The sequence below is a fragment of the Eleutherodactylus coqui genome, chromosome 13 (genome assembly GCF_035609145.1).
Source record: "Eleutherodactylus coqui strain aEleCoq1 chromosome 13, aEleCoq1.hap1, whole genome shotgun sequence".
Classification (NCBI taxonomy): Eukaryota; Metazoa; Chordata; class Amphibia; order Anura; family Eleutherodactylidae; genus Eleutherodactylus; species Eleutherodactylus coqui.
This window is the reverse complement of record NC_089849.1, coordinates 73,226,358-73,252,203: the sequence shown is the minus strand read 5'-3', so window position 1 is coordinate 73,252,203 and position 25,846 is coordinate 73,226,358. Positions and strand designations below refer to the sequence as shown.

General features: G+C 46.8%; 1 protein-coding gene across 1 annotated transcript in view; it reads left to right on the top strand.

Annotated features, from left to right (window-relative positions):
- The first annotated feature begins 7,242 nt into the window (after positions 1-7,242).
- TIMP2 (TIMP metallopeptidase inhibitor 2) overlaps positions 7,243-25,846 on the top strand; it is a 58,306-nt gene continuing 39,702 nt past the window's right edge. Inside the window, exon 1 of the mRNA XM_066587654.1 lies at positions 7,243-7,478. Coding sequence (XP_066443751.1) covers positions 7,343-7,478 — 136 coding nt within the window. The 5' untranslated portion in view covers positions 7,243-7,342. The remainder of the gene's footprint in view (positions 7,479-25,846) is intronic.

Genomic DNA, 25,846 nt, shown 5'->3' with positions numbered 1-25,846 from the left:
ACGGAAATACCATAGAGTACGCCCATTCACTTCAATGGGAGTTGCGAAAACAGTGTAAGGGACATGCCCAGTAATGCATTTTTTAAAAATTCCTATTTGTCACAAAGTTGTATGTAGATTGATGTACTATAAGTAATCAGTTTGGGGTATAACCAATTTTATACTGACATTCCTTTTTATGGCTGTTTGCCAGCAACAATATTGTAGTGTCAAGTAATGTGCGCCAAACAATCACACGGACAAAGATATATAATAACGTTTACACATTACACACAATTGTCATCCTGCTCATACATATCTTTAGCATACACTCTTTGGACGGCTTTCAATCTATACCCGTCACACGCTACAGTCACAGCAATAATGATTTGTGCTAGAGAAGAAGGTCTACTAGATGTCTGACCAATGAAACAGATTTCATTTGCACGCAATGTTTTTCACCATGAAAGGTTGTTTTCAACTAGTTCCACAAAAAAAGGTCAAATTAATGCCATTTATTTGTGATTCTACATTAATGTATTATGGATTCGGGTTGGGATTCTTATAGGAAGTACAGAGAAAGGAAATGACAGAACATATAACCCCTAATTAGATCTAAGCCGCATGTGATAATAGTTTGGCACGTGCCTTCTGTTTATTACACGTGTACCTGTATTTGAACTGATAACATATAATCCCATCAAAACTTTAAAAGATCTGAAAAAGTTTTTAGAGCCGGCTCTAAGTGGAGAGAAGTTCCATCCTGATCCTACACTGGCAACTTGACAATTCCCTGGATCAACATATTAAATTGTGGTCTTAATGCCAGTACTTCTGCGTATTCCGTTTTTGGAACCTATCTGCAGCTTTATTTACTAAGCACCTCGCATTTCAAAGTCCAATCTCTCCTTATAGACCTAATGGAAGGCATAGAGGCCTCACATAGTGCAGGTTGGGGCAGTTGTTCATTCACTTTTCATCCAAAGCCAGGAATAATTCCTAAAGGTATGAAAAGTGTAAAGGACTAATGTTTCTCTTCTTTTTTTAGTATCCATGCATTATGGGTAAAAAGAACCAACTAGTGCGGATCTTGACGTTTTTCCGGTGCAGAGTCACCAAAATCTGCACTGTGTGAAGGTACCCTAAAAAAGCTTCTGTCACATGACCAAATTTGCTGTGAAGCCTGAGCTCTTTATTGGGGCACTATGGCCGTCTTTAGGGCTTCTTCACACAATTGTATATGTGCAGAGAATAGAACCCATTGATGTCAATGGATTCGTCCTCATGTGCGTGTTTTGCGCACGTAGAAAAAAAAATAGATCCTGATGTATCTTTCTGCGTGAAATTGTCAGGCCATGCGAATTTCGGTTGGCCAATTTTATGCAGGCCCGTAAAAGATAGGACTTGTCCTATCTTTTGCCGGAATACGCCAGCCACTCCCATAGACTCCTATGGGAGTCTATGAGAAAAGGGAAGGGGGAGGGTGTTTAGCAGCATCTCGCGTTACTAAAGTCCCTCCCCCTCCTCTTGCCGACAGCTCCCACCCCCTCTCCTTGCCAGCAGCTGGCAAGGGGCGGAGAGGAGGAGAGAAGGGGGAAAGAGTTTAGCAGAGCTGAACTCTCTCCCCTGGCCGATGGTATTCTGGGCTGTGACATATACACGCCGCAGCCTGGCCATCTGAATGGGCGAGAAAATGAGAGATTCAGCGTGACCTGGTCGCGTCTGCCTCTCATTAATGCGATTTTCAGCCGCATAAATTGCAGCGCCCATGCTAAGGAGCCCTTTTGGGGAGGATGGTTGCTTGCTCCCTTATGGGGTTATGGTAATTGTGTTTAGGGTAAGCATTATTAGGAATTGCATGATTTATGTGCAGGTTGCATTGGTATTCAACAGCAATTAATTTGTCTGGCGTCAGTTGCGCAATTGCGCACATATTCTCTAATGCAGGTGATGATGTCACTCACAGGTAAAACATAAACTACTTCAGCTTTCCCAAACATGAATATCAAGCGAGCCAGGCCGTTTTAGCCTGGGGCCGTGCAATGACATGGCACATAAAAGTATTAGTGTCTAATGAGTTGCGAGTGGCGCACTGAGGCACCGTCGTACTGAAAGGATGTCCTACAGAACTGTGCAAGGGGTACTTCGTCAAGATATCGTTCTCCGTTCTCTGCTTGGAGCGCCCGACTGCTATACAGCTGAGCACTCCGACCAGGGAATGGAGAAGACAGCTGGACCGCTCTGTTCTTCATACCCAGCCTGTCATTAGGGAAGGGGATACAGCTGAAACAATAGTATCAGCTGTATCCCACTGTGAATCCCTGATAACTGATCGCTAATCTTTCAGCACGGTGAAAGATCAGCGGCGGCTTAACGAAAACTGCACAATGCGATTAGACCCAACGATTATTGCTCAAAAGATGTCTCTGAGCGATTTTTGAGCGAATATCGTTGTGTCTAAATGGGCCTTAACATGCGTATTTGCCTTGTATGCTAAATCCCCATAGCCTACATTGGTGCATATTACACACCAAAATAAGACATGCTGTACTTTTTTTTACGTGCGTGAAAAAACACAAGTGCGAGTGGTCCAATAGAAATCAATGGGCTTTGGACGATGTGTCGTTGGGTGAGTCATCGACCAATGAACAGGGCTGGGGGAAGAGCCAGGCATGTTGTAAGACTATAACTAGTACCTTTTCTAGGGAGGTGCTGGCTTAAATAGGTAGCAGGGGAACATGATTGGATTCTAGGCGGGTGGAGGTTACAACCACCTGGGATACAAAGAAAGGGCGGACCGCAAGTACAGTTAATAAAAAACAAACAAACACATATACTCACCTCTCGGGTCTCGGTCTCTGCAATCTGCACTGCTATGTTCACTGGTATATAGAGTGATCATGTAATAAATACACGTGACCGCTGCAGCCAGTCTTCGACCCCGAACGTGGCTGAGCACAAGTTAGCATGGGAACAGTGTGGCATGAACTACTGAGACCGGGAGCAGGAGGGGAGAGGTGAGTATGTGTGTTTTTCTATTCAAATGTGCCTATAAGGGAGCCATGAGGGCATCATTATTACTATAAGGGGGCCATGAGGGCATCATTATTACTATAAGGGGGCCATGAGGGCATCATTATTACTATAAGGGGGGCATCATTATTACTATAAGGGGGCCATGAGGGCATCATTATTACTATAAGGGGGCCGTGGGGCATCATTATTACTATAAGGGGGCCATGAGGGCATCATTATTACTATAAGGGGGCCGTGGGGCATCATTATTACTATAAGGGGGCCGTGGGGCATCATTATTACTATAAGGGGGCCGTGGGGCATCATTATTACTATAAGGGGGCCATGAGGGCATCATTATTACTATAAGGGGGCCATGAGGGCATCATTATTACTATAAGGGGGGCATCATTATTACTATAAGGGGGCCGTGGGGCATCATTATTACTATAAGGGAGCCATGAGGGCATCATTATTACTATAAGGGGGCCATGAGGGCATCATTATTACTATAAGGGGGCCATGAGGGCATCATTATTACTATAAGGGGGCCGTGGGGCATCAGTATGACTATGAATGAGAAATGAGGAGCATTAATATTACTACTACGACTACTACTACTAATAATCTTTATTTGCATAGCGACAACTTATTCCGCAGCGCTTTCAAGCATAGGAGAACACAGACAAATACAACAATTACATGTGGTATACAAGCAGTTTGAAACAAACAGGTGGGGGTGATACAGAAGGTAAAGGGGGGGAGATAAGGCATGGGCGAACACAGGCAGTACGGGAATTACATGTAGAAATCAGTTATTAGGAAGCAAACGGGGTGGGGCAGTAAGGAAGTGCAGTGCTAAAGGTCATATGCGATAGGCAGGGTGGAATGTGTGGGGAGCCATAGGGTGGGGCAGGGGGACTAGGTCAGGAGATTTGGTATGTCTCCCTGAAGAGGTGCGTTTTTAGGGTGCGTCTGAAATTTAATGCATCGTGGGTTATCCGGATGTCTTGGAGTAGAGAATTCCAGAGGACGGGTGCTGCTCTGGTGAAGTCCTGGAGGCGAGAGTGTGAGGTTCGTATTAGAGGAGTGTTTAGTCTGAGTGTCTTAGTGGATCGGAGTGAGCGTGTTGGGTGGTGTACGGACAGGAGGGAAGCTATGTACGGTGGCGCAGCGCCATGGAGAGCTTTGTGGGTGAGGAGTTTAAATTTAGTTCTGCAGTAGATGGGCAGCCAATGCAATGACTGGCATAGTGCAGAGGCATCTGAGAAATGGCTGGATAGAAAAATGAGCCTAGCTGTCGCATTTAGTATGGATTGAAGAGGGAAGAGTTTGGTGCGGGGGAGGCCAATGAACCGCTACTTGCAGTAGTCGAGTCGGGAGTGGATGAGGACCACGAGTGTCTTTAGCGTGTCCATGGTTAGGAACAGCTGGATTTTAGCAATATTTCTGAGGTGCATGTGGCATGTTTGGGCCAGAGATTGGATATGGGGAGTAAAGGAGAGGTCAGAGACCAGTGGGACCCCAAGGCAGCGGGCATGCCATCTGGGGGTTATAGTGTTGCCAGATACTGATATGGAGATGTTGGAGGGAGGTCTGCTGGTTAAGGGCGGAAAGACAAGGAGGTCAGTTTTTGAGGGGTTAAGTTTGAGAAAGAGGGAGGACATGGTGTTAGAGACAGGTAATCGGTGATGTTTTGGAGGAAGGGTGCAGAAATGTCACGGGAAGAGGTGTATAGCTGGGTGTCATCAGCATAGAGATGTTATTAGAGGCCAAATTTGCTGTGTAGATAGAGAAGATGAGGGGACTGAGGACCGAGCCCTGGGGGACCCCGACAGCAAGAGGAAGTGGAGAGGAGATAGAGCCAGCAAAGGAGACGCTGAAAGAGAGGTAGGAGGAGAACCAGGAGAGAGCAGTGTCCTTTAGGGCTGATGGAGAGAAAGCATACTGAGGAGGAGGTTATGGTCAACCATGTCTAACGCAGTGGAGAGGTCAAGGAGGATTAGTAGGGAGTAGGGAGTAGTCACCCCTCGACTTTGCCGTCATTAGGTCATTTGATACTTTTGTGAGGGCGGTTTCAGTGGAAAGTAGGGGTGAAAACTGTACTGGAGGGGGTCGAGGAGTAAGTTGTCAGAGAGAAAGCATGTGAAGCAGGAATAGATTAAGCGTTCTAATAATTTGGAGATGAAGGGGAGCTTTGAGGTTGGCCGGCAGTTGGCAGAGTCTGTTGGGTAAAGGGTTGGTTTCTTTAGCAGAGGGGATATGATGGAGTATTTGAATGAGGAGGGGAAAATACCAGAAGCCAGGAAAAGGTTGAAGACGGTGGTGAAATGGGAGATAACCACCGGGGAGAGGGACTGGAGGAGGTGTGAGGGAAGAAGGTCGCTAGCGCAGGTGGTGGGGAGAGCAGCGGAAAGCAGTCTGAGGGTGGTGTGGTAGTGTTCGGCAGCCAGATTAGGGCAGAAGAGGATAGAGATAGGGGATAGGGAGGGCTGGATGGTCTCAGCAAAGTGATGGGTACGAACGGTCTGGAGGTTCCTAGAGGTGCGATAGGAGGGACTGAGGAGGTTACTAAAAGTGAGCCATGAGGGACATTATTATGACTATGAAGGGGCGATGAAGAGCTTCAATATGACTAAAATGGGGCCATAAGGGGCATTATTATTACTATAAAAGGGGTCATTAGGGGTATCATTATTATTAGAATAGAGCCATGAGGGACAATATTAGTAAACCGAGGCTATGTAGGGGCAATTATTATTACTAAATGGAAGCCACGAGGTGCATATTCACCAAAAAGGGGGTCATTAGGAGAGACACTATTACTAAAGGGAGGCCATGAGGGGATTTATTACTGAGTAGTGACATAAAACATTACTGTTTGGAGGCACTAAAAGTGACACTTGATATGTGGTGCGTACAAAAAGGAGACACTATCACTATGTGGTGCACATGGCATTAGGAGTCAAAGATATCGCTATGTCAGATTCCAGAGTCACGTTGTGACCAGGAGAAGTCACTGTGGCGGTCTGCGCCGGATGGAGAAGAAAGTGGAAAGTGAACGACCCCAGTGAGAGGATACATTACCTGTGATCACTGGAGGTAACTGCACTGTAATCACTTATACAATCTGTATAAAACTAGTATATACTGCAATGCGATCACTGTATCGGGGTAAGGCTGGATTCAGATGACCGTATATCGGCTCGGTTTTCACGCCGAGCCGATATACGGTGTCCTCATCTGTAGGGGGGAGGATGGAAGAGCCAGGAGCAGGAACTGAGCTTCCGCCCCCTCTCCGCCACTATGCACTATTTGCAATGAAGGAGGCGGGATGGGGGTGGGGCTAAGTTCTGCAAATTAGCTCCGCCCCATTCCGCCTCTCCCCATTGCAAATAGTGCAGAGGGGTGGAGAGGAGGCAGAGAGGGGGCAGGAGCTCAGTGCACTGCTCCTGGCTCTTCCAGCCTCCCCCCCTGCAGAGAGAGACGCGGCGTGAAAACCTGGCCGATATACGTTCGTCTGAATCCAGCCTTACATTGATCTGTGTACAGTGTTCTTTTTTTCAGTAACACTATGGTGGTCTTATGTGGTCCTGACCTTCATACAGTGTTATTATTGGTGACATCGCTCTTCATAGTGGTGTTCATTCAGTAACAGTACGGTGGTATTAGTCCGTCGCCATGTGGCGGTAATATGTGATCATGGTGGCGGTATAATTTGGCCCTTATAAGTCAATATTGGTAACTCTGGTCTTGGTATATATAGCGGCTGTGGTCCTGCGATATGTGTAGGTCATTATACGGCCCGTGATGATCGCAGCGATTCCGTGCGCCGTTTTATTTCACTTCCGCAAAATAGCACAAAAAAAAGTTACATTTTTTTCATAGTTTTATTCCCATTTTTTCTGATATTTATTGAGTCCCACAAATGTGAATTTTTTATATATATATTTATACTGAGGCGTTTTTTTTTTCTGCCATTCGCCCTATGGCCAAAGTCCCTAGAAACCGCCCCGCCCGTCAGCATGTCGTGACATAAGCCCTCAGACGATAAGCCTCATGACAGGAGTGATTGGGGTGAGAGGAGCCGCCTGACAGCCGCCCCTCATGACAGGAATGACTGTCCCCCGGGGCCGCTTTTCCCACACGGCGAGCCCTCGGCAGACATTTTGGGGTGAGCGCTGTGAAGCATCTCCGGTCATCTCCCTCCTCCGCCGCCCTCTCTGCCTGCTGGCCGGCTGCCCAGGAGGGGGAGGAGTCTGCGCCCTACAGCCCCTCTGACTACAGGCGAGGCGCAGACATCAGCGATCTGCTCTCCTCCAACCTGGTCCTACATGCGGCTTTGAGAATGCGGACGGCCCCGGTTTCCGGCCTCCTGGCCCCCGTGGCCCTTCTGCTTCTCCTGTGGCCCTCAGACCGAGTGACTGACGCCTGCAGCTGCTCGCCCGTCCATCCTCAGCAGGCCTTCTGTAACGCCGACATAGGTGAGGCCGGCGGGAGGGTGCAGCGGGCATGGGCTGATGGCTACAGCTGGCACTTGTGGGTGCTGGGCAGAGAATGCCTCATTGAGGAGGGTAGTGGTGGCAGCTCGGTGCCAACAGCCGGGCATTGATACAAAGTTATGGGAGAGCTGTCATCTGGGGGTCCAGTAATGGGGGAACTTAGTTTATTGGGACTGTTTTTTGTATTCTGTTTTCTGTATTGGCTCATTTGTAGCATATATATATATATTTGTGAGCTTCCTTTCCGCTGCCCGCCGCAGGGATCCGGTCCGTCTATTATATTCTCAGGGCTGGACGGGGTACTGGAGCCAAAGTTACATCAGACAAGTAGAACTCCTTCTACAGAAAGTTTGGCGCCAGTAGAAACCTCTAGGTGCGTGGACTGGGGCTCGTCCAGCCCCCTCGCACACACAGCAGTCCTCGGCTGCGCTCCCCGAGCTTTGCTCGCAGCTCTTGGACCGCTCGTCTGCGTTTCCTCTGCTCTTCGCTCCGGCTCAGCTTCTAGACTGAGGAATGCTTGTAAATCCTCCGGTGGGTTTAGGAACGAGGGTCGCTTACGGGGAAAGGCAGATTGGGAGATTTTCGAATCGACTGTGTTGATAATAGAAGTAGAAAGATTCGCACTGAGTGCTACAGTCGTGTAAGAAATGGGGGTGCAGGTCCGGCGAGCGGTGGTGGTCCTGAACCCTGGTGGTCCTGAACCCCGATGGTCCGGAACCCCGGTGGACCTGAACCCCGATGGTCCTGAACCCCGATGGACCTGAACCCCGATGGTCCTGAACCCCGATGGTCCTGAACCCCGGTGGACCTGAACCCCGGTGGACCTGAACCCCGGTGGACCTGAACACTGATGGTCCTGAACCCTGCTTCTCTTTTCTTTTTTTTTTTTTATTCTTGTCCGAACAAATCTGATGGAATTTGGACGGAAATACAGCAGAGTATTAATTGGTTATATTTGCATATTATTATTATTTTTAATCACCATGTCCTATTTTTTTGAGATTTTCAGATGAAAATCACCCATTTAAAAAGAAAAAAATAGATTGCACTTGTTTAATAATGCCTCATAATGTGGTGACCGCGGACAGTTACGCAATTTTCTTTTAATGCTTGTGAAAAATCTGCTGCAGAATAGATGAACATTGTGCAGAAAAATGCCAAAACGCATAAAAATCACTTGAAAATTGCACACAACTTTCACCCACATACAGATGGCAATCACAAAAGTCTGTTAATATACCCTTAAGGACAAGTAACTTACAGGATCCTCGGTAGCCGCTGCGCCTCTAGATCTGTCGCCAGTGCCCACATTTTTGGACAGTTTTTTGTTGCTCTCAGACAGTTCTTATTGCCTGACTGCTAAAGAAAGAAGAGTAGTTGGTTCCAGAATTGGGGTTCCTAACGCCTGGAGTGTTCTGTTCATACCTGCCTTAAAGGGAACCCAGGCCAGGTATGCCCATCACCCCGTGTACGCGTTATCCTGAAATGCTGCCAAGTTTCAGAATGAACTCACTTTGAAGTTTGATTCGAAACGGAGCTCCGAGTCAGGGGCGGGCCGTGCAGACTGCTCCCCGCCCGCAGCATGCTCACTGACAGCTCTTTTCCTATACATAAGCAAAGAGACAGCTGTCAGTGAGCATGCTGTGGGCGGGGAGCAGTCTGCACGGCCCGCCTCTTTGACCCGGAGCTCTGCTTCGAGTCAAACTTGAAAGTGTGTTTATTCTGAAACTTGGCAGCATTTCAGGATGACGCGTACACGGGGGCGATGGGCATACCTGGCCTGGGTTCCACAGAATAGGGGATAAATGTCTGATCATTGGGGGTTTCACTGCTGAGAACCCCACTAATCCTGAGAACAAGTGTCCCGTGTCTCCCTCTTCTAGTTATTGCTGGCTCACTGCGCCCCCTTCAGTTAGGAGGAGATTGAGTGGAGCAGCAGGACGACTATGTCCGGTGCCACTCCATTCATCTTCATTGGGGCTGATGGAAATAGTCCAGTACGAGCACTCGACTATCTCCGCCAATCCCATCGAAAATAAGTGGAACAGCATGGCACAGGTGCAACCCGCAACACTGCAAGGGAAGCAGAGAGGTGGAGTTGGCAGCCCCCCATTCTCGGGATCCATGGGTGATCTCACCATTGAGACCCCCTCCAATCACATTTTTATCACCTATCCTGTGATTTTGATACAACCCCTTTAAAGGAGTTGTGTAAAAAAAAAAAGTATCTTAACAGCCCGCCATGTGATAAAACAACAAAAGACCGCATCCTCACTGTCTTCACCCCCCAGGATCCCGTTGACAGCATCCCACTGCTCCATCCCTGTCCCCTGCTGCAGATGGACGCAGGAAGTCAGGTGACCGCTGCTGCCAATCAAAGGCTGTAGCATCACCTTCCAAGCTCCTGACATCAGCGCTCACATCCTGGGTGCCATGATGCCAAACACTCCAAAGCAGCTGTCTATGTATGGATTCTGGCTTGGCTTTTAATTCCCAGTCATTGTTACAAGGCTTGTACAGAGAGTCTAACATTGACTTGCAGGAATGCTGCCTTCCAATAGGTGGCGCTGCAGAGGTATTGTTACATCTCCCTTATTTGGATATTACCCAGAGGAGCATGGATGGCCTTATACATCTCCTCACTCACCTTCTAGGTGCTCTCCTTAAGGAGAAAAGGTAGTGTTCCTGACCTGGGGCTCAGGAGAAATAACTGTTAGTGGACAGCCGTCGGACATTTATGTCCAGCCATGGCTTATATAGTACTTCTCATTTTATTGCAAGGGTAGTTCATGGCACTTTTCCTGCAGAAGTTTGGAAGTGGAAGCAGGAGACACAACCGAGAAAGAAATTAGTCCAGGTGTTTGGGCAGGTGTGCAATGTCAGAAGCATGAAGGTGCGATGAAGCCTCAAGGCTTCAGGTCTCATAGTTGTCTATGTAGCCCCATCCATCATTCTCATTGGCTGCACCTCCTGGTGCCATTGGTAAACTTCTGGGGAAGACTTTGCCGATACTCCTAGCAGGGAGTACCCTATAAACCGGCTAATGCAATTCCAATGTTTACTAAATTGATGATAAACCTTAAGGTTTGATGATAGACCCTTTATCTAGGGAATGTGTCATGTGGAGCATGCAGCCAATCCGTGGGCAGCATGTTATAGAAGGGGAGGAGCCGAATAGACGAAAATGTAGTGTTGTGGTAAAAGATCCAGTATAATTAAAATCCCTACTTACTAATAGCCCAGGAGGCCATCGTATTAGTGAATGGCAGCCTTTTGATGCAGAACAATCTGGGTCCCTTAAAGGGGTTTCTGGGACTTATATATTGGTGATGTGTGTTTTGGATAGGTCATCAGTATCAGATTGGGGGGGGTCTGACTTCTGGCACCCCATCCACTTGGGTGAGCGTTGTGGCTCCCTTGGCACAGCGCTGTACATTGCAGAGTGGTGGTCTCTGATATTGCAGCTCCATCTCATTCATGTAAAAGGGCATGTGACCAATGAACGTGATGTCACACGATGAAGAGCATGCCGGAGTACTGCAGCCCATTCAACTAGCTGTTTAGTGGGGGGTTGAACTTTCACCGATTTGGATCGGTTATCAATATTTAAGGCGGCATCTCCTATACTCGTTTTAACCTGACGTGCTCTGCTTTATTACAACGCACATGTCTCCTTATAAATTTGGCGCATATTTTGGGTGTCTGTGGCCCACAAAGTCATATCTATACCAGCTATGAAATGGAAAGAATGCAGAAAGTCTTGCACTCCTACATGTGAATGGTAGCTGATCTGTGCAGACACTTTCTGGGTTCCTGTCCCTTTATGCCAGGGATGTGATGGCGGTGGGCATTGCTGTACTTTTCGGGCTGCTTGTACCTCGCAGTATATGTGCACATTTCGTATGTTTGAGTGCTTTTCAGTAGAGCGCATTAACCATATCCAGATGAAGGGAAACGGGGAGGAGAGATGCTGACTTAAAGGAAACATTCCATGTTTATAAGTGGTAGTCACGCTTCCTTAAATGGGCAAACATATGGGCACAGTTTATTGTGCGCCGACAAGATGCCTGGTCAGCGTATTCGTATTTTTACATATGTGGCCGTTTCTAGAGTTGGAATTCATCCAGACGGTAAGACAATCTGCAAAAACATTGCAACAAACAATAATGAGAACTTTGCTGATTTTTTTTTTGCTGATGAAGAAAAGAGGAAACGGTACCCAGAATTCTGTCTGGAAAGCCGTTTGGTTACATTGTAGGAGTAAACTATGTTTCTTTCGAGTTCTTCAGGTTGCCTCATGTAACACCCCTAGCACAGGGTATTGTAGCAGGGCGCTGGATAGGACAGGATTTAGGGATTCTGTCATTAATCTCCTTGTTTTAGGAATGAGACAACAGGGTGAGTTTGATTAATGACTACCTCTAGACTGACCCCATATGAACCACTTGTACAGTCCTGGGCAAACGCTTCAGGCAGGCTGGGAACAGACCTGCGAAGTAAGAGTGCTTTCAGAATTGTTAATAGTTTATGTAACAAAATGCAAAGTGAATGAACAAAAAAATCTAAATCTAATCAATATTAATGTCAGCATTAATTCTTCTAGGCACGCTTGTACATAGTCAGAGATTTTGTACGATTATAGTCAGGTGTATGATTAACCAGTTATACCAGATAGTGATCATTTTCTTCATATGCAGGTTGAAATACAGTCATTAACTGAAACAGACACAGCTGTGTAGGAGGCTTGACGGGCCACTTCAAAGATTTCCTTTTCCTTCGTTCATTATGTAACTAGCCCCCTACTTATGTATAAGCTAATTAGTGTTACCTTGGTTAGTTATTCCATTTTGTCTGAAACTTCTACCCTCTTTTCCCTCACACGGTCATGTGATTTCAATTCTAACCGGCTCAGATCTACTTGGGGTTATGGATTCATTTTGTAGTCCAACTCTCAGTTTGTGTGATACTATAACATGGATCTACCCCAGGAACTGTGTTAAGGGGACACAGGAACTCCTATCACAGTTGCTGATGATTATCTAACAGTTATAATAGAGGAGATGACTGCTCATGCTTCTGATTGCATACTTATGGTCTGTAGCTTATTTAGGTGAATGTAGAATGTAATGATAATTAAAGTAGGCAGAATAGTATAGCCTTAGCTATTGCTGTGCTGATGTAAAGGCTTAGTCACACAAGCGTATATCGGCTGCTGTTTTCATGGCCAGCCGTTATACATTACCGTCTGTTGCATTGGATTCCAATGCATCAGATCACATGGGCATATTCCCACGGCGTAAAAGCACCCGGCTGGGCCAATATAGGGCTTAGTACTTTTACGCCAGGCAGGAAAGATGGTCCTGGAACTACCGTATCTTTCCCGGGCGGAATATGGCCGCTGCCATAGACTCCTATGGGAGCCAATGACAGCGGATGGAGAAGGGGGGTGGGAGGGAGTTTAGCAGCGTGACTGCTAAACTCCTTCTCTTCTCCGCCCCTTGCTGGCTGTTTGCAATAGGCGGAGTAGCGGCGATGTTAGTTGCCAATCTCCGCCCTGTCCCTGACCAGTTGCAGTTTCCGCTCTTGGATGAAAAATCGCAGCATGCTGCATTTTACCGCAGTTCCTGCACGGACCTCTTCCATTGAATTTAATGGAAGCCGTTGACTTGCGGCCCGTCCTCAGGAAGAGCAGGAGATTTAAAAGAAAAAATCTGTACTGTGCAGACTATCCGCAGTACAGAAAATGAAAGAAGATGTGAGGTACATTTGGATGCCGCTACCGGCAGGGTTGGATTCCGCTGCGGGCTACCGCATGCGAAAATCGACCCGCCAGCGGACATGAGGCCTTAAGATGATGCCTAATAAGTATCAGACATGAAAGTGGCTGCAATATACAGAGGAGACATTCAATACACGACAGGCAATCAAGTGAGGAGGGCAGTCCTAGAAAAATGTTTTATTCACTGAAGTGGCCCTTTAAAACTGGGTGAGGGACAGCAAAACTCTGTTACAAAGGTGAGGTTGTGGAAGACAGTTTCATGTCACAGATCATACACCATGGCAAGACTGAGCACAGCAACAAGACACAATGTGGTTATACTGCATCAGCGAGGTCTTGTACACGGGGGTTTGTAGATGTGCTGTTCAAGCTCTTTTGAAGAAGAAATAGGCAATGTTGAGGACCGTAGACGCAGTGGTCATCCAGCCAGTTCCGTCCATCCTGACTATAGGATGCACAAGGTGATGTCAGCGTGTCCTCATTCCAGCTTTATTTATGATCGCATGCAGTACACCAAAAAATGTGCAACATTTCCGCTTATGAAAAGTCTTTTTCAAGCAACAGATATGGATCCCAAACGATCTTCTATATACAAGTGGGCGGGTCTAAATGATTCTGACTGCAATCAGATTGGATGTGTAAGCATTGCACTATATAACCGATCCTTTGAGTCTCTGAAGACCGACTATATAAATCTCCAGTGCCGTCACCTTCTATCACAGGCGCCGCAGCGGGGCCGTCGCTCAGTCAGTCCCTAGTATTGGCGGTGATTGTATATGGGATTTGATTGGTATATTCATACGATAGATATGCCACTTGTATATATCAGATTGTTTGGGATCAATATTTAATGCTGGAAAAAGGCTAATTATAAACTGAAACTTTGATGTTTTTTTCATGTACTGTATGAGACCATAAATGACGCTGCAATGAGGACACGGTGACATCACCTTGTTTATCCTGTCCGAAGTGCAACGCCAAATATGTTTATTCCCTAAGATACTCCTAGCATGAAAGGCAGACCAGAGCCTACAAGTTCTCAATTGAATTGGGGGGACACACAAAGTGGAAGGCACCTGCCAGAAAACGAAGTACCGTGTTTTCTCGAAATTAACCCCCCCCCCCCGAAAATAAGCTCTAGCTAAAAAGAAAAAAACACATCAATACTCACATGGCCTGCGGCGTCTGAGTCCCTTGCGATGGTCCCCTGCACCGCAGCAGGCTGCCGTGTCCTCTGCACTGAGAAATGCTCTTCTTTCTGGTGACGGGGCTTTGCATACCCTGAATCCAGCAAAGCGAGCACTGTGAATGGATCGAGCGCCAGCCGATTAGAGTCGGAGCTCGATTATTCACAGCCTTTCAGTGAATGACATCACTGAATGGCTGTGATTGGCTCATCGAGCGCCGGCTGTGATTGGCTGGCGCTTGATCCAATCACAGCGCCCGCTTTGCTGGAGGCGGGGGATTCAAAGCCCCATCAACAGAAAGAAGAAGATACCTCAGCGCGGAGGACACAGTAGATTGCTGCCGGAGACCAGCAGCGCGAGGTACCATGATGCTGCAGACTAGGGGAGTATAACACCCCCCTCCCTCTGATAAGACACTGTGCCTCTTTTGTGGCAAGAATTATTATAAGAAAGTGGCTTATTTTCAGGGAAACACGATACTTCATCTTTTCCTCACTATGTTAGGATATTGGAAAAAAAGTCTGCATGTGAAAGAAGGGTCCAAATGTATATTGTACTTCTATAGGGGAGTCGTTTGTCAAATTTTTGTATTTTTGGCATACATTGGACAAGGATACGTTGTATTTTTTTCACTTTTAACTATATGGAAAAGCATATCCGATGCATGTCAAACACCCATTAGCAGAAGCATACCTGAGATAAGGTATGACATTTTTTTTCAAAACCTGCCGTACCCATCTAAAGGAAGCCATGCATAAACTCTTTCCCCACTGCCTCTGTTCCACCGGTGCCCACTCCCTCATTCATCTCCCTTTCCTGGTGCAGGGGGCCACCGGTGACATCACCGACACCAGAGTCATGTGACCACTACATCCAGTCATCAGCTCACTTCAGTCCCACCCAAATGAGTGGAGCCGCGCACCTTCTCAGCTACCTCTCTATTCTTTCGGACACCTTCAGTTCCCATTGTCTTTGGACCAGAGATAACTTTCTATCTTGGCAAAGCCCCTTTAAACCAAACCTATAAGGTCCCCTCTATTGCGGCATTTTCGGTTAGACCTGAAGATAAACCAAGCTAAGGTGTTGGAGTTCCCGTACGTGTGGCCGGACCTACGTAGGTACATACGGCCGGAGCAAGCAAGGAACATTGTGCGGAGCGTTAGATGGATCTCTAATGAGATTCTGTTTACACAAATCAGAACCCGTTGTATCCCAGCGAGACGAGGATAGGAAACTTTGTGAGGAATGTGCAGTCTGTGGGGTCTAGGATGGCGTGTCCTCGCTGACGCAGTGTGATTGTACGGGTCATTGTACATTCCAGGGGGCTGATAAACACAAGGTTCATCTGTTCTCGCTTACTTCTAGAATTCACGGCACAACTTGATGAAAACTAAAGGGACTTTTCCAAGTTCGTCTTTGCAAACAAAAACATTTGGAATGTAAGAAGGGTCACAGATGCAGAGGTCTAAATTAGTGTTCAGAGGGGTTTGTTATATACAAGGGGTAACTCAAGTCCCCTCTATGAGCCATAGGTTGGCTGCACACGGGCGGACTTGCGTTGCCGAATCCCGAGCGGGCGTCCGCCTCCAGATTCCGCAGCAAATACCGCCCATAGTATGCTATGTAAAAGCGGTTTTCCGACGAACGGAAATCAATTGCAATTTTCTGCTTGCGGTGGAAAAATCGCAGTATTCTCTATTTTGAGCCGGATTCTGGGCAGACGGCTTCCATTGAGATACGTGGGGGTCACCGGCCGGGCACAGGGTCAGATTTCACTGCGGGATCCCGCATGCAGAATCCGACCCAGCTGTGCAGGTGGCCGTAAAGCAGAACCTGCATCGGGAGACCTGGCCCATCCCTGTAGTACAAAGGCATCCATTCATCTGGCCGGGTCATGGCTGCCCACAAATAACCGCTGATTGCCGGGGCATTTGGAAATTGGATGTGTGGTGATCTGTTGGCCATTGGGCTAACTCAATTTCAAAAAGTTGTTGTCTTGATGAAACATCCTCTATAAAGACTTGGCATTTTATTAGACATGTAGCAGAACAAATGTTAGTACTTCTGGGACCAATGAAAATGGGCGTATTCACATGGGCGTATTTGCGCTGCATTGTGCGGGCACAAATTTTGCGCTCGTGATACGCAGTGAATAGAACCAGTTGATTTCCATGGGTTCGTTCATATGAGCGTATTTTGCGCATTCAAATAAAACATATGAAACTAATTAAATTTAATTGCCCATTGAAGTGAATGGGAGCATGCCGGCGTGTTTTTGCCATGTGACGGTTGAACGTAACATCACATGACTGTGCTCACCTATGCGCTGTGGCCTCTTTAATTGGCAGGGTCTCGAGCGGTAGAGCCCCACCAATCTGATATTGATGACTTGCTTAATATCTTAAGCCCCCGTCACATGGGACAGTTACTGTGTACATTACTCGTTAGACCATGCGGTTTGCACGATAAGTGTGCGGTGTGAACGCATTCAGTGACAGGCTGATCAGCCATAAATCGCTGATTGGGTCTTTCATACCATAAAATCATCATTGGTCTACCGCTGCATCGTTTAGTTTAAACAGGCAGTCTTACATCTACGGACAATGGCCTGTTTACTGTGAATGGAGGCGGGCAGGCTGAAACTATTAAGGTTGCGCAAAAAAACTGCCGCATGTCATATTGCGCACGAAAATAGCACATAATAAATTTAATTGGCCATTGCAATCAATGCGAGCGTGCTTGTGTGTTTTCTTTACAAGCACAGATACATGTGCACACAAACGCAATGCCCACTGTGCAAATACGCAGCGCAAATCCGTGTATTTAGGTCCGTGTGAACCCGGCCTAAGGGTGCATTCAGACGACCGTATATTGGCTCGGTTTTCACGCCGAGCCGATATACGTCGTCCTCATCTGCAGGGGGGGGGGGGAATGGAAGAGCCAGGAGCAGGAACTGAGCTCCCGCCCCCTCCCTGCCTCCTCTCCACCCCCTCTCCGCCCCTCTGCACTATTTGCAATGAAAGGTGGGGGGGATCGATCTAAGTTCCAAGAATTAGCCCCACCCCCGCCCCGCCTCTCCCCATTGCAAATAGTGTGGAGAGGAGGCGAGAACTCGGCTCATCCAGGCTTCCCCCTGCAGACAGAGACAACGTATATCGGCCGGCATGAAAACCGAGCCAAAATACGGTCGTCTGAATGCACCCTGAGGTTTACTTCCATGATTGAATAGATTGTGCCATTAACCCTCATCCAGAACCACCTAACCTTTTGGATGTTCCCTCCTAGTTGGAACACTTCACTTACATTTCCTAAAGCAAACTGAAGTGCCATGTGATTACAGCAGCATGGGAAACTTTCACCCGTGTCACTCCCCCCCCCCCCCCTTATGTAAGAGAAGTTCTCTGAAAGGGATACTAATTAGATGCAGATGGCAGAGAGGATGCTTGTTCTATTAGGGTTCTTCAAGTAGAAAGGGTCAAGGAGTTTGGAAGTTGATGTTCAGATCCACTTTGCTCTGTGACCTAATGAAGAATTTGACTAAATCAGAAGAGCTCCACCTCAGACACAGACTGCCTCAACGCTCCGTCTTTAGCAATACGTTGACTTTCCTATAAAGAAGTGCTATGGGTTAAAGCCACGATTGTGAAAGATGTAGCACAAAAAAAGGGTTCGATTACCAGTTGCAGGCAATTTTTTTTCTTTTTTTTTATTGTTTTTTATTCCAACCTTCTAAGAGCTTTAAGATTTTTACTATTCAGTCGCCATATTGGGATTTGTGGTACAAGTTGTATTGTAATTGTACCATATAAAGTATGGGGGGTGGTGAGTTCTCCTTCAATGGAAGTCTTCAGAGGCTGGGCAGACATCTGTCTGGGATGATTTAGTGATCTTGCACTGAGCAGGGGGTTGGACCCGATGACCCTGGAGGTCCCTTCCAACACTACCATTCTAGGATTCTATGTATTGGAAAAAAATTTTACAAATAAAAGCATTTCTGCATTAAAAACTGCGTCAAAATCCGGTTTTGCCTAGCCATTCTTTCCCTTTTTTATACATGTAATTTGTAAGCGCTGCGAATTAAGTTGGCGCTATACAAATAAAGATTATTATTATTATTGTGATGGTAAATAATACAATGTACTGCAATACTAAGGTATCGCAGTATATTGTAGAAGCCATCAAACTATCACAAGTTCACGCCCCTAATGGATTAAAAAAAAAATTTAATAGGTAAATTGAATAACATTTTTAAAAGTGAAAACATTCAAACCCCCATTTTTCCCTCAAAGCGATTAAGACAAAAAATAAATAAACGTTGGTATCACCATTGCCTGAATTATCTAAATATGACATTACTTATCTCACATGGGGAGCGCTGTAAAAAAAAAAACCCTAATGTCAGAAGAGTGTTTTTTTTTTTGGGCACCCCATCTCCGAATAAAATTTGAATACAAAGTGGTCAAAAGCTATGTGTACCCAATACTTCTACAACTACCGCCTACTCTTCATAAAATGACCCACAATGCCATTGATGGAAAAATTAAAAAGTAATGGGGCTCAGAATATGATTACAAAAAACTATTTTTCTTTTTAATAAAAAAGTGTTTAATATTTTTTCTAAGTACTGAAACATAAAAAAAGAACTATAAACACGGTTTCCTCATAATGGTACTGGCACATGGAATAAAGGTAACATGTCCTTTTTACAGCACCCTGAACACCGAAAAAGCAGCACCCCTTGCCCCCTCAAAAATTGGCGGGTGTAATTTTTTTTTTTTTTTTTTACATTTCTCTCTACTTAAAAGTCATTAGACGTTTTTCAGTACATTATCTGGTACATTAAATTGGATCATTGTCCCACAAACAGAAGCTCTCATACGGCTCTGTTGATAGAAAGATAAAAAAGCTCTTGCTCTTGAAACGCAGGGATGAAAAACCTACAAGGAAAGCCCGATAAATGCCGGTCATTTAAAGGGTTGACATAGTATTTGGCTAAAGGGGTCCCTGCGGTCTGCCATAGTCAACACTGATCGCTCGGTGTAAAAGTGTATAGAGACCCTCCTACACTGTAACTCCCACTTGTTCATTTAGGCTCACTTCACATCGGCATCAGATGCTTCGGGATTTCAGGTGCTATTCTATTTTGTCTGGGATAATACCTTAAGGCGTGATGGAAGCCCAACCGATTCTCTAATAATCAGTGGAGTCCATCGGCCCCATTCGTGTTAGAACCTGGCAGTTCTGTTACTTTCTTTGTTTAGCTTCTATGATGGAGCCGAACAACAGAAATAAACAGCCAAGTAGTCAGACAGGCATATACGGATCCACCTTGTCACATACCGGTTTGACTTTGGGCTATCTGGGGAGACAGCATTCGGGGATCTCCGGTTTTCAAACTTGACTCCTCCAAGCAGGATTTAGTCATTGCTGCGGGGTCCCCAAGCCATTACTTGTAAAGATGGTAGTGAAACTGTTGGTGCTACACTGGAGTAAGGTGTGGCACCTGAACAGGGTAATATCCAGACGACTGGCTTGGTCAGGTTTGGTGGCAGAAGAGCAATAACGAAGTCCAGAATACAAAGCCAAGGTCAAGGAGGACGGAATGGTCAGGAATGCAGGCAAAGGTCAGAACCGGAATACATAAAGAGGGACTTCGTCACAATGCCTACAGGAGACCGATTGCTTAGGCATCCTCTATGCTGAGAGTATGTCTAACATAGCTGGGGGTGGCTGGTGATTGGAGGGGGAGAAAGGGGCAGGAGCGCGTGTCGAATACCAAACAGAGCATGGCATGCAGTACGGTGACAGAATGGAGCCCGACACAAGTGTCAACCAGGCCCGGCTCATTAATGTCTAGGAGGAACAGCACAATGCAGAGCTCTAAGAAAAGAAGCTGTCCAATTGTTATTTAATGAAGAACCTAAGTATTTCCTTCAGGCCCCCTAAGGGTGGGTTGGCTCACGGGGTATTTTGCCTTCCTCTGAGTCAGTACGGGGAACATAGTTGTGTTCATTACCCCTTCCTTTCCTTGGGGCCAGTTCTTTTCCTTCCCCTCTTTGAACGGATGGAGGTGGTTTTACTTTGTAACGGCTCTGACTACATGACTACTATGTGACCATGTCATTTTCCTATGGAGCAACGGCCTCCCGGTGCCGTGCAGGACATCCAGCCTTTTCAATGATCCCTTGTTTTCCTCTCTGAAACGTAAATATATTTCTCAGGAAGTATACAGACCACATTGTGGCCAGGAGGGATACCAGCTCATGCTATCCGTCAGCACTGGCTCCAACCCATAGCCTGCCAAAATGTCCAACCCCCCCTGCAAAAACACACAAGTAAGTCGCTTACCGCTCATCTTACCAGTCTTTGTCGGAAGACTTCTTTATTAAAAAAATAAGCCTTTAAGCCTTTTTCATACCAATTTTTGTCTTGACTACTGCGGTCAGTGATCGTACCCCAGAGGCCATCTCCAAGACACAATGAAGACACAATAGATGAGTATTAGGAAATCAATGTATTTTTTGGACCATTAACCTCTTTTCTAAGTGCTCTTAAAGGGGTTTTCCAATATAAAATTCATTGGGGGCAGTTGGGGAACTTAATGTAGATTAAACCTTCCTAATCCTATTTCCCTGCCACTCGCAGCTCTTATTTATTTTGGGTGGATTCTGTGGAATTACTCAACAAAAACACATAAAAATGGACTGTCATGATTTTGTAGCAAGTTTTGCAAACTTGTATTCTACATATGTATGTATAATATTAATAAATATATAGTATATATGCATGTTACACAATGCAGAAGAGAGCTACGATGACGGACCTCTGTTCTGCATAGGGTTGGAAACGTGTCGGACCTCGCCCCACAATGGGAGCAAATGGGCAAATCTCAATATCAGACGAGGTCTGACACTGGATTGGAAAGGGTTAACAAAAAGCATATATACTCCTGTCTCTGCCACTGCACTACTCCCTGATCTGCTCCTCATTGAATGGAGCAGCATGCTTGACCGTCATTCAATTCGAATTCCTCCTCTTCGTGACGGCAGTCATGTAGAAAAGAGAAACAAAAAGTAATTGGAAACTTTGTGTGTTAAAGAAATTAGTTTGTGAGCCCCATTAGGGACTGATGTGAACCAGGAGTTGCGTTGGACCTAGTGCTTCAGTGCATTGTTTCTGCCTCCTAAGGCCTCCTGCACACAGGTGGGTTGCACCCTACATGTGCGATTCCTGCAGCAGAGTTCGACCCGGCGCCCGACCGGTAACCCCAGCTTACCGGTCCGCCGTCTTCACCTCTGCTGTGAATGTGCCGGCCAGAGCACTGGCCGGCACATGCACAGTATGCAGGACGCCGTGCCGCCGCTATGGCGATGATGCGGCTCCTGCGACCATTCTGCATTGATGATTGCAGAATAGCCACGGGACAGACGACTTCCATTGACTCCAATGGAAACCGGCCAAGGGTAGCCCGCACAAAATCGCAGCATGCTCCGATTTCATCCCTGCAAGCGAAAAATCGCAATCAATTTCCGCCTGTGGGCATGAAATCGCATTTTTCATAGCATGCTATGGGCTGGATGTGCTGCAGAATCCAGAGGCAGAATCCCCACTCCGAATCTCGCAATGCAAATCCGCCTGTGTGCAGGAGGCCTACGTTTTGTAGCTGGTTCCTAGACCTGAATGTCCGGATCTGCCTTAGTTATACAGTTATTTATAAAATGACTCTCAAGGCCCTTCTTAGCAAAGGTCATTCCCTATAGTATATATGTGCTGCAGTTAGCTGATCATATTTTTCTCACTGGTGGTAAAGTAGTCTATATTTATTTCTTCTGTCATTGCTGTAATTGAAATCATCCCTCCATGCAATAACTTCCTGGTGAGCCAATGATAGACTTGTGTTATATACAGTAGCCAATCAGTGGAGGCAGAGCAGCACCCTGAGCCAATGATGGGACAGGAGGTGTGTCTGAGACTACCACACTGTAGATAAACTGTGGTCACAGATCACAATGCAGAAAAGATCACAACTCTGCCCTAACAGAAAGTTGCCGAGGAGCAAAATCTGAGGAAAATAAATAACCTTAACTATTGCCTATAGGTACTGACTAATGTACTCATTTTAAGTTGACATCTGAATATAGTCCTTAAATAAATATTTTGCTATGCACTCGTAACATTAAAAAGACAATGTTGTGATAACCGTACTTGATTTCCTTGAAAAAACTGACAGCGCTGTAAGGCCGGCTGCACACGAATGAATCTGATTCCACAAGTGGATTTCCATAGGGAAAGACCTGCGATACATCGCGGAAAGTCATTGCAAATGGTTGTGGGAGATCTGGATGCCGTCATTTTTCCACACGGACGTGCGCAATGTACAGCGTATCGGCGGAAAATAAATCACAGACAGGGAAAACAACACCATGTTCCCCTCCCTCTTCTCTCCCCCTCTCTCTTCTCCTCTCCCCCTCTCTCTTCTCCTCTCCCCCTCTCTCTTCTCCTCTCCCCCTCTCTCTTCTCCTCTCCCCCTCTCTCTTCTCCTCTCCCCCTCTCTCTTCTCCTCTCCCCCTCTCTCTTCTCCTCTCCCCCTCTCTCTTCTCCTCTCCCCCTCTCTCTTCTCCTCTCCCCCTCTCTCTTCTCCTTTCTCTTTTGTCTTCTTCTCCCTCTCCTTTCTCTCTCTCTCTCTCTTCTTCTCTCCTCTCTCTCTTCTTCTCTCCTCTCTCTCTCTTCTTCTCTCTCTCTTCTTCTCTCTCTCTTCTTCTCTCCTCTCTCTCTTCTTCTCTCCTCTCTCTCTTCTTCTCTCCTCTCTCTCTTCTTCTCTCCTTTCTCTCTTCTTCTCTCCTCTCTCTCTTCTTCTCTCCTCTCTCTCTTCTTCTCTCCTCTCTCTCTTCTTCTCTCCTCTCTCTCTCCTTCTCCTCTCTCTCTCCTTCTCCTCTCTCTCTCCTTCTCCTCTCTCTCCTTCTCCTCTCTCTCTCCTTCTCCTCTCTCTCTCCTTCTCCTCTCTCTCTCCTTCTCCTCTCTCTCCTTCTCCTCTCTCTCTCCTTCTCCTCTCTCTCTCCTTCTCCTCTCTCTCTTCTTCTCTCCTCTCTCTCTCCTTCTCCTCTCTCTCTTCTTCTCTCCTCTCTCTCTTCTTCTCTCCTCTCTCTCTCCTTCTCCTCTCTCTCTCCTTCTCCTCTCTCTCTCCTTCTCCTCTCTCTCTCCTTCTCCTCTCTCTCTCCTTCTCCTCTCTCTCTCCTTCTCCTCTCTCTCCTTCTCCTCTCTCTCCTTCTCCTCTCTCTCTCTCCTTCTCCTCTCTCTCTCTCCTTCTCCTCTCTCTCTCTCCTTCTCCTCTCTCTCTCTCCTTCTCCTCTCTCTCTCTCCTTCTCCTCTCTCTCTCTCCTTCTCCTCTCTCTCTCTCCTTCTCCTCTCTCTCTCTCCTTCTCCTCTCTCTCTCTCCTTCTCCTCTCTCTCTCTCCTTCTCCTCTCTCTCTCTCCTTCTCCTCTCTCTCTCTCCTTCTCCTCTCTCTCTCCTTCTCCTCTCTCTCTCCTTCTCCTCTCTCTCTCCTTCTCCTCTCTCTCTCTTCTTCTCCTCTTCTTCTCCTCTCCTTCTCCTCTCTCTCTCCTTCTCCTCTCTCTCTCTTCTTCTCCTCTCTCTTCTTCTCCTCTCTCTCTCCTTCTCCTCTCTCTCTCTCTCTCCTTCTCCTCTCTCTCTCTCCTTCTCCTCTCTCTCTCTCTCTCCTTCTCCTCTCTCTCTCTCTCTCCTTCTCCTCTCTCTCCTTCTCCTCTCTCTCTCCTTCTCCTCTCTCTCTCCTTCTCCTCTCTCTCTCCTTCTCCTCTCTCTCTTCTTCTCTCCTCTCTCTCTCCTTCTCCTCTCTCTCTTCTTCTCCTCTCTCTCTCCTTCTCCTCTCTCTCTCCTTCTCCTCTCTCTCCTTCTCCTCTCTCTCTCCTTCTCCTCTCTCTCTCTCCTTCTCCTCTCTCTCTCTCCTTCTCCTCTCTCTCTCTCCTTCTCCTCTCTCTCTCTCCTTCTCCTCTCTCTCTCTCCTTCTCCTCTCTCTCTCTCCTTCTCCTCTCTCTCTCTCCTTCTCCTCTCTCTCTCCTCCTCTCTCTCTCCTTCTCCTCTCTCTCTCTTCTTCTCCTCTCTCTCTCTCCTTCTCCTCTCTCTCTCTCCTTCTCCTCTCTCTCTCCTCCTCTCTCTCTCCTTCTCCTCTCTCTCTCTTCTTCTCCTCTCCTTCTCCTCTCTCTCTCCTTCTCCTCTCTCTCTCTCTCCTTTCTCTCTCTCTCCTTCTCCTCTCTCTCTCTCTCCTTCTCCTCTCTCTCTCTCTCTCCTTCTCCTCTCTCTCTCTCTCTCTCTCCTTCTCCTCTCTCTCTCTCTCTTCTTCTCCTCTCTCTCTCTCTCTTCTTCTCCTCTCTCTCTCTCTCTCTCTTTCTTCTCCTCTCTCTCTCTCTCTTCTTCTCCTCTCTCTCTCTCTCTCTCTTTCTTCTCCTCTCTCTTTCTTCTCCTCTCTCTCTCTCCTTCTCCTCTCTCTCTCTCTCCTTCTCCTCTCTCTCTCTCTCCTTCTCCTCTCTCTCTCTCTCTCCTTCTCCTCTCTCTCTCTCTCTCTCTCCTTCTCCTCTCTCTCTCTCTCTCCTTCTCCTCTCTCTCTCTCTCTCCTTCTCCTCTCTCTCTCTCTCTCCTTCTCCTCTCTCTCTCTCTCTCCTTCTCCTCTCTCTCTCTCTCTCCTTCTCCTTTCTCTCTCTCTCCTTCTCCTCTCTCTCTCTCTCCTTCTCCTCTCTCTCTCTCTCCTTCTCCTCTCTCTCTCTCTCCTTCTCCTCTCTCTCTCTCTCCTTCTCCTCTCTCTCTCTCTCCTTCTCCTCTCTCTCTCTCTCTCTTCTTCTCCTCTCTCTCTCTCTCTCTTCTTCTCCTCTCTCTCTCTCTCTTCTTCTCCTCTCTCTCTCTCTCTCTTTCTTCTCCTCTCTCTCTCTCTCTCTCTCTCTTTCTTCTCCTCTCTCTCTCTCTCTCTCTCTCTTTCTTCTCCTCTCTCTCTCTCTCTCTTTCTTCTCCTCTCTCTTTCTCCTTCTCTCTCTTTTCTTCTCTCCTCTCTCTCGAGCTCTTCTTCTCTCCTCTCCCTCCCTCCTCATTTTTCATCTCCTCCACTATTAGACCACAATGGAACCCTTCCTTCCGCATGGATTACACTCACTAATAGAACATGCTGCGATTTTAAATCTGCTCATGGAAATCGCAGTTCCTGTCCGTTCATCTGAGCGGAACTGTGAAACTTCATTCTTTTCAATAGATGCGTATCACCGCATATCGTCTGTGTGGGTGACGATCACAGATTCCGCAATTCACATCCGTTTGTGTGAAGCCGCCCTAATGCTAACTGGACTTGTGCATGACAATACAAATCCATACTGCAGACTGT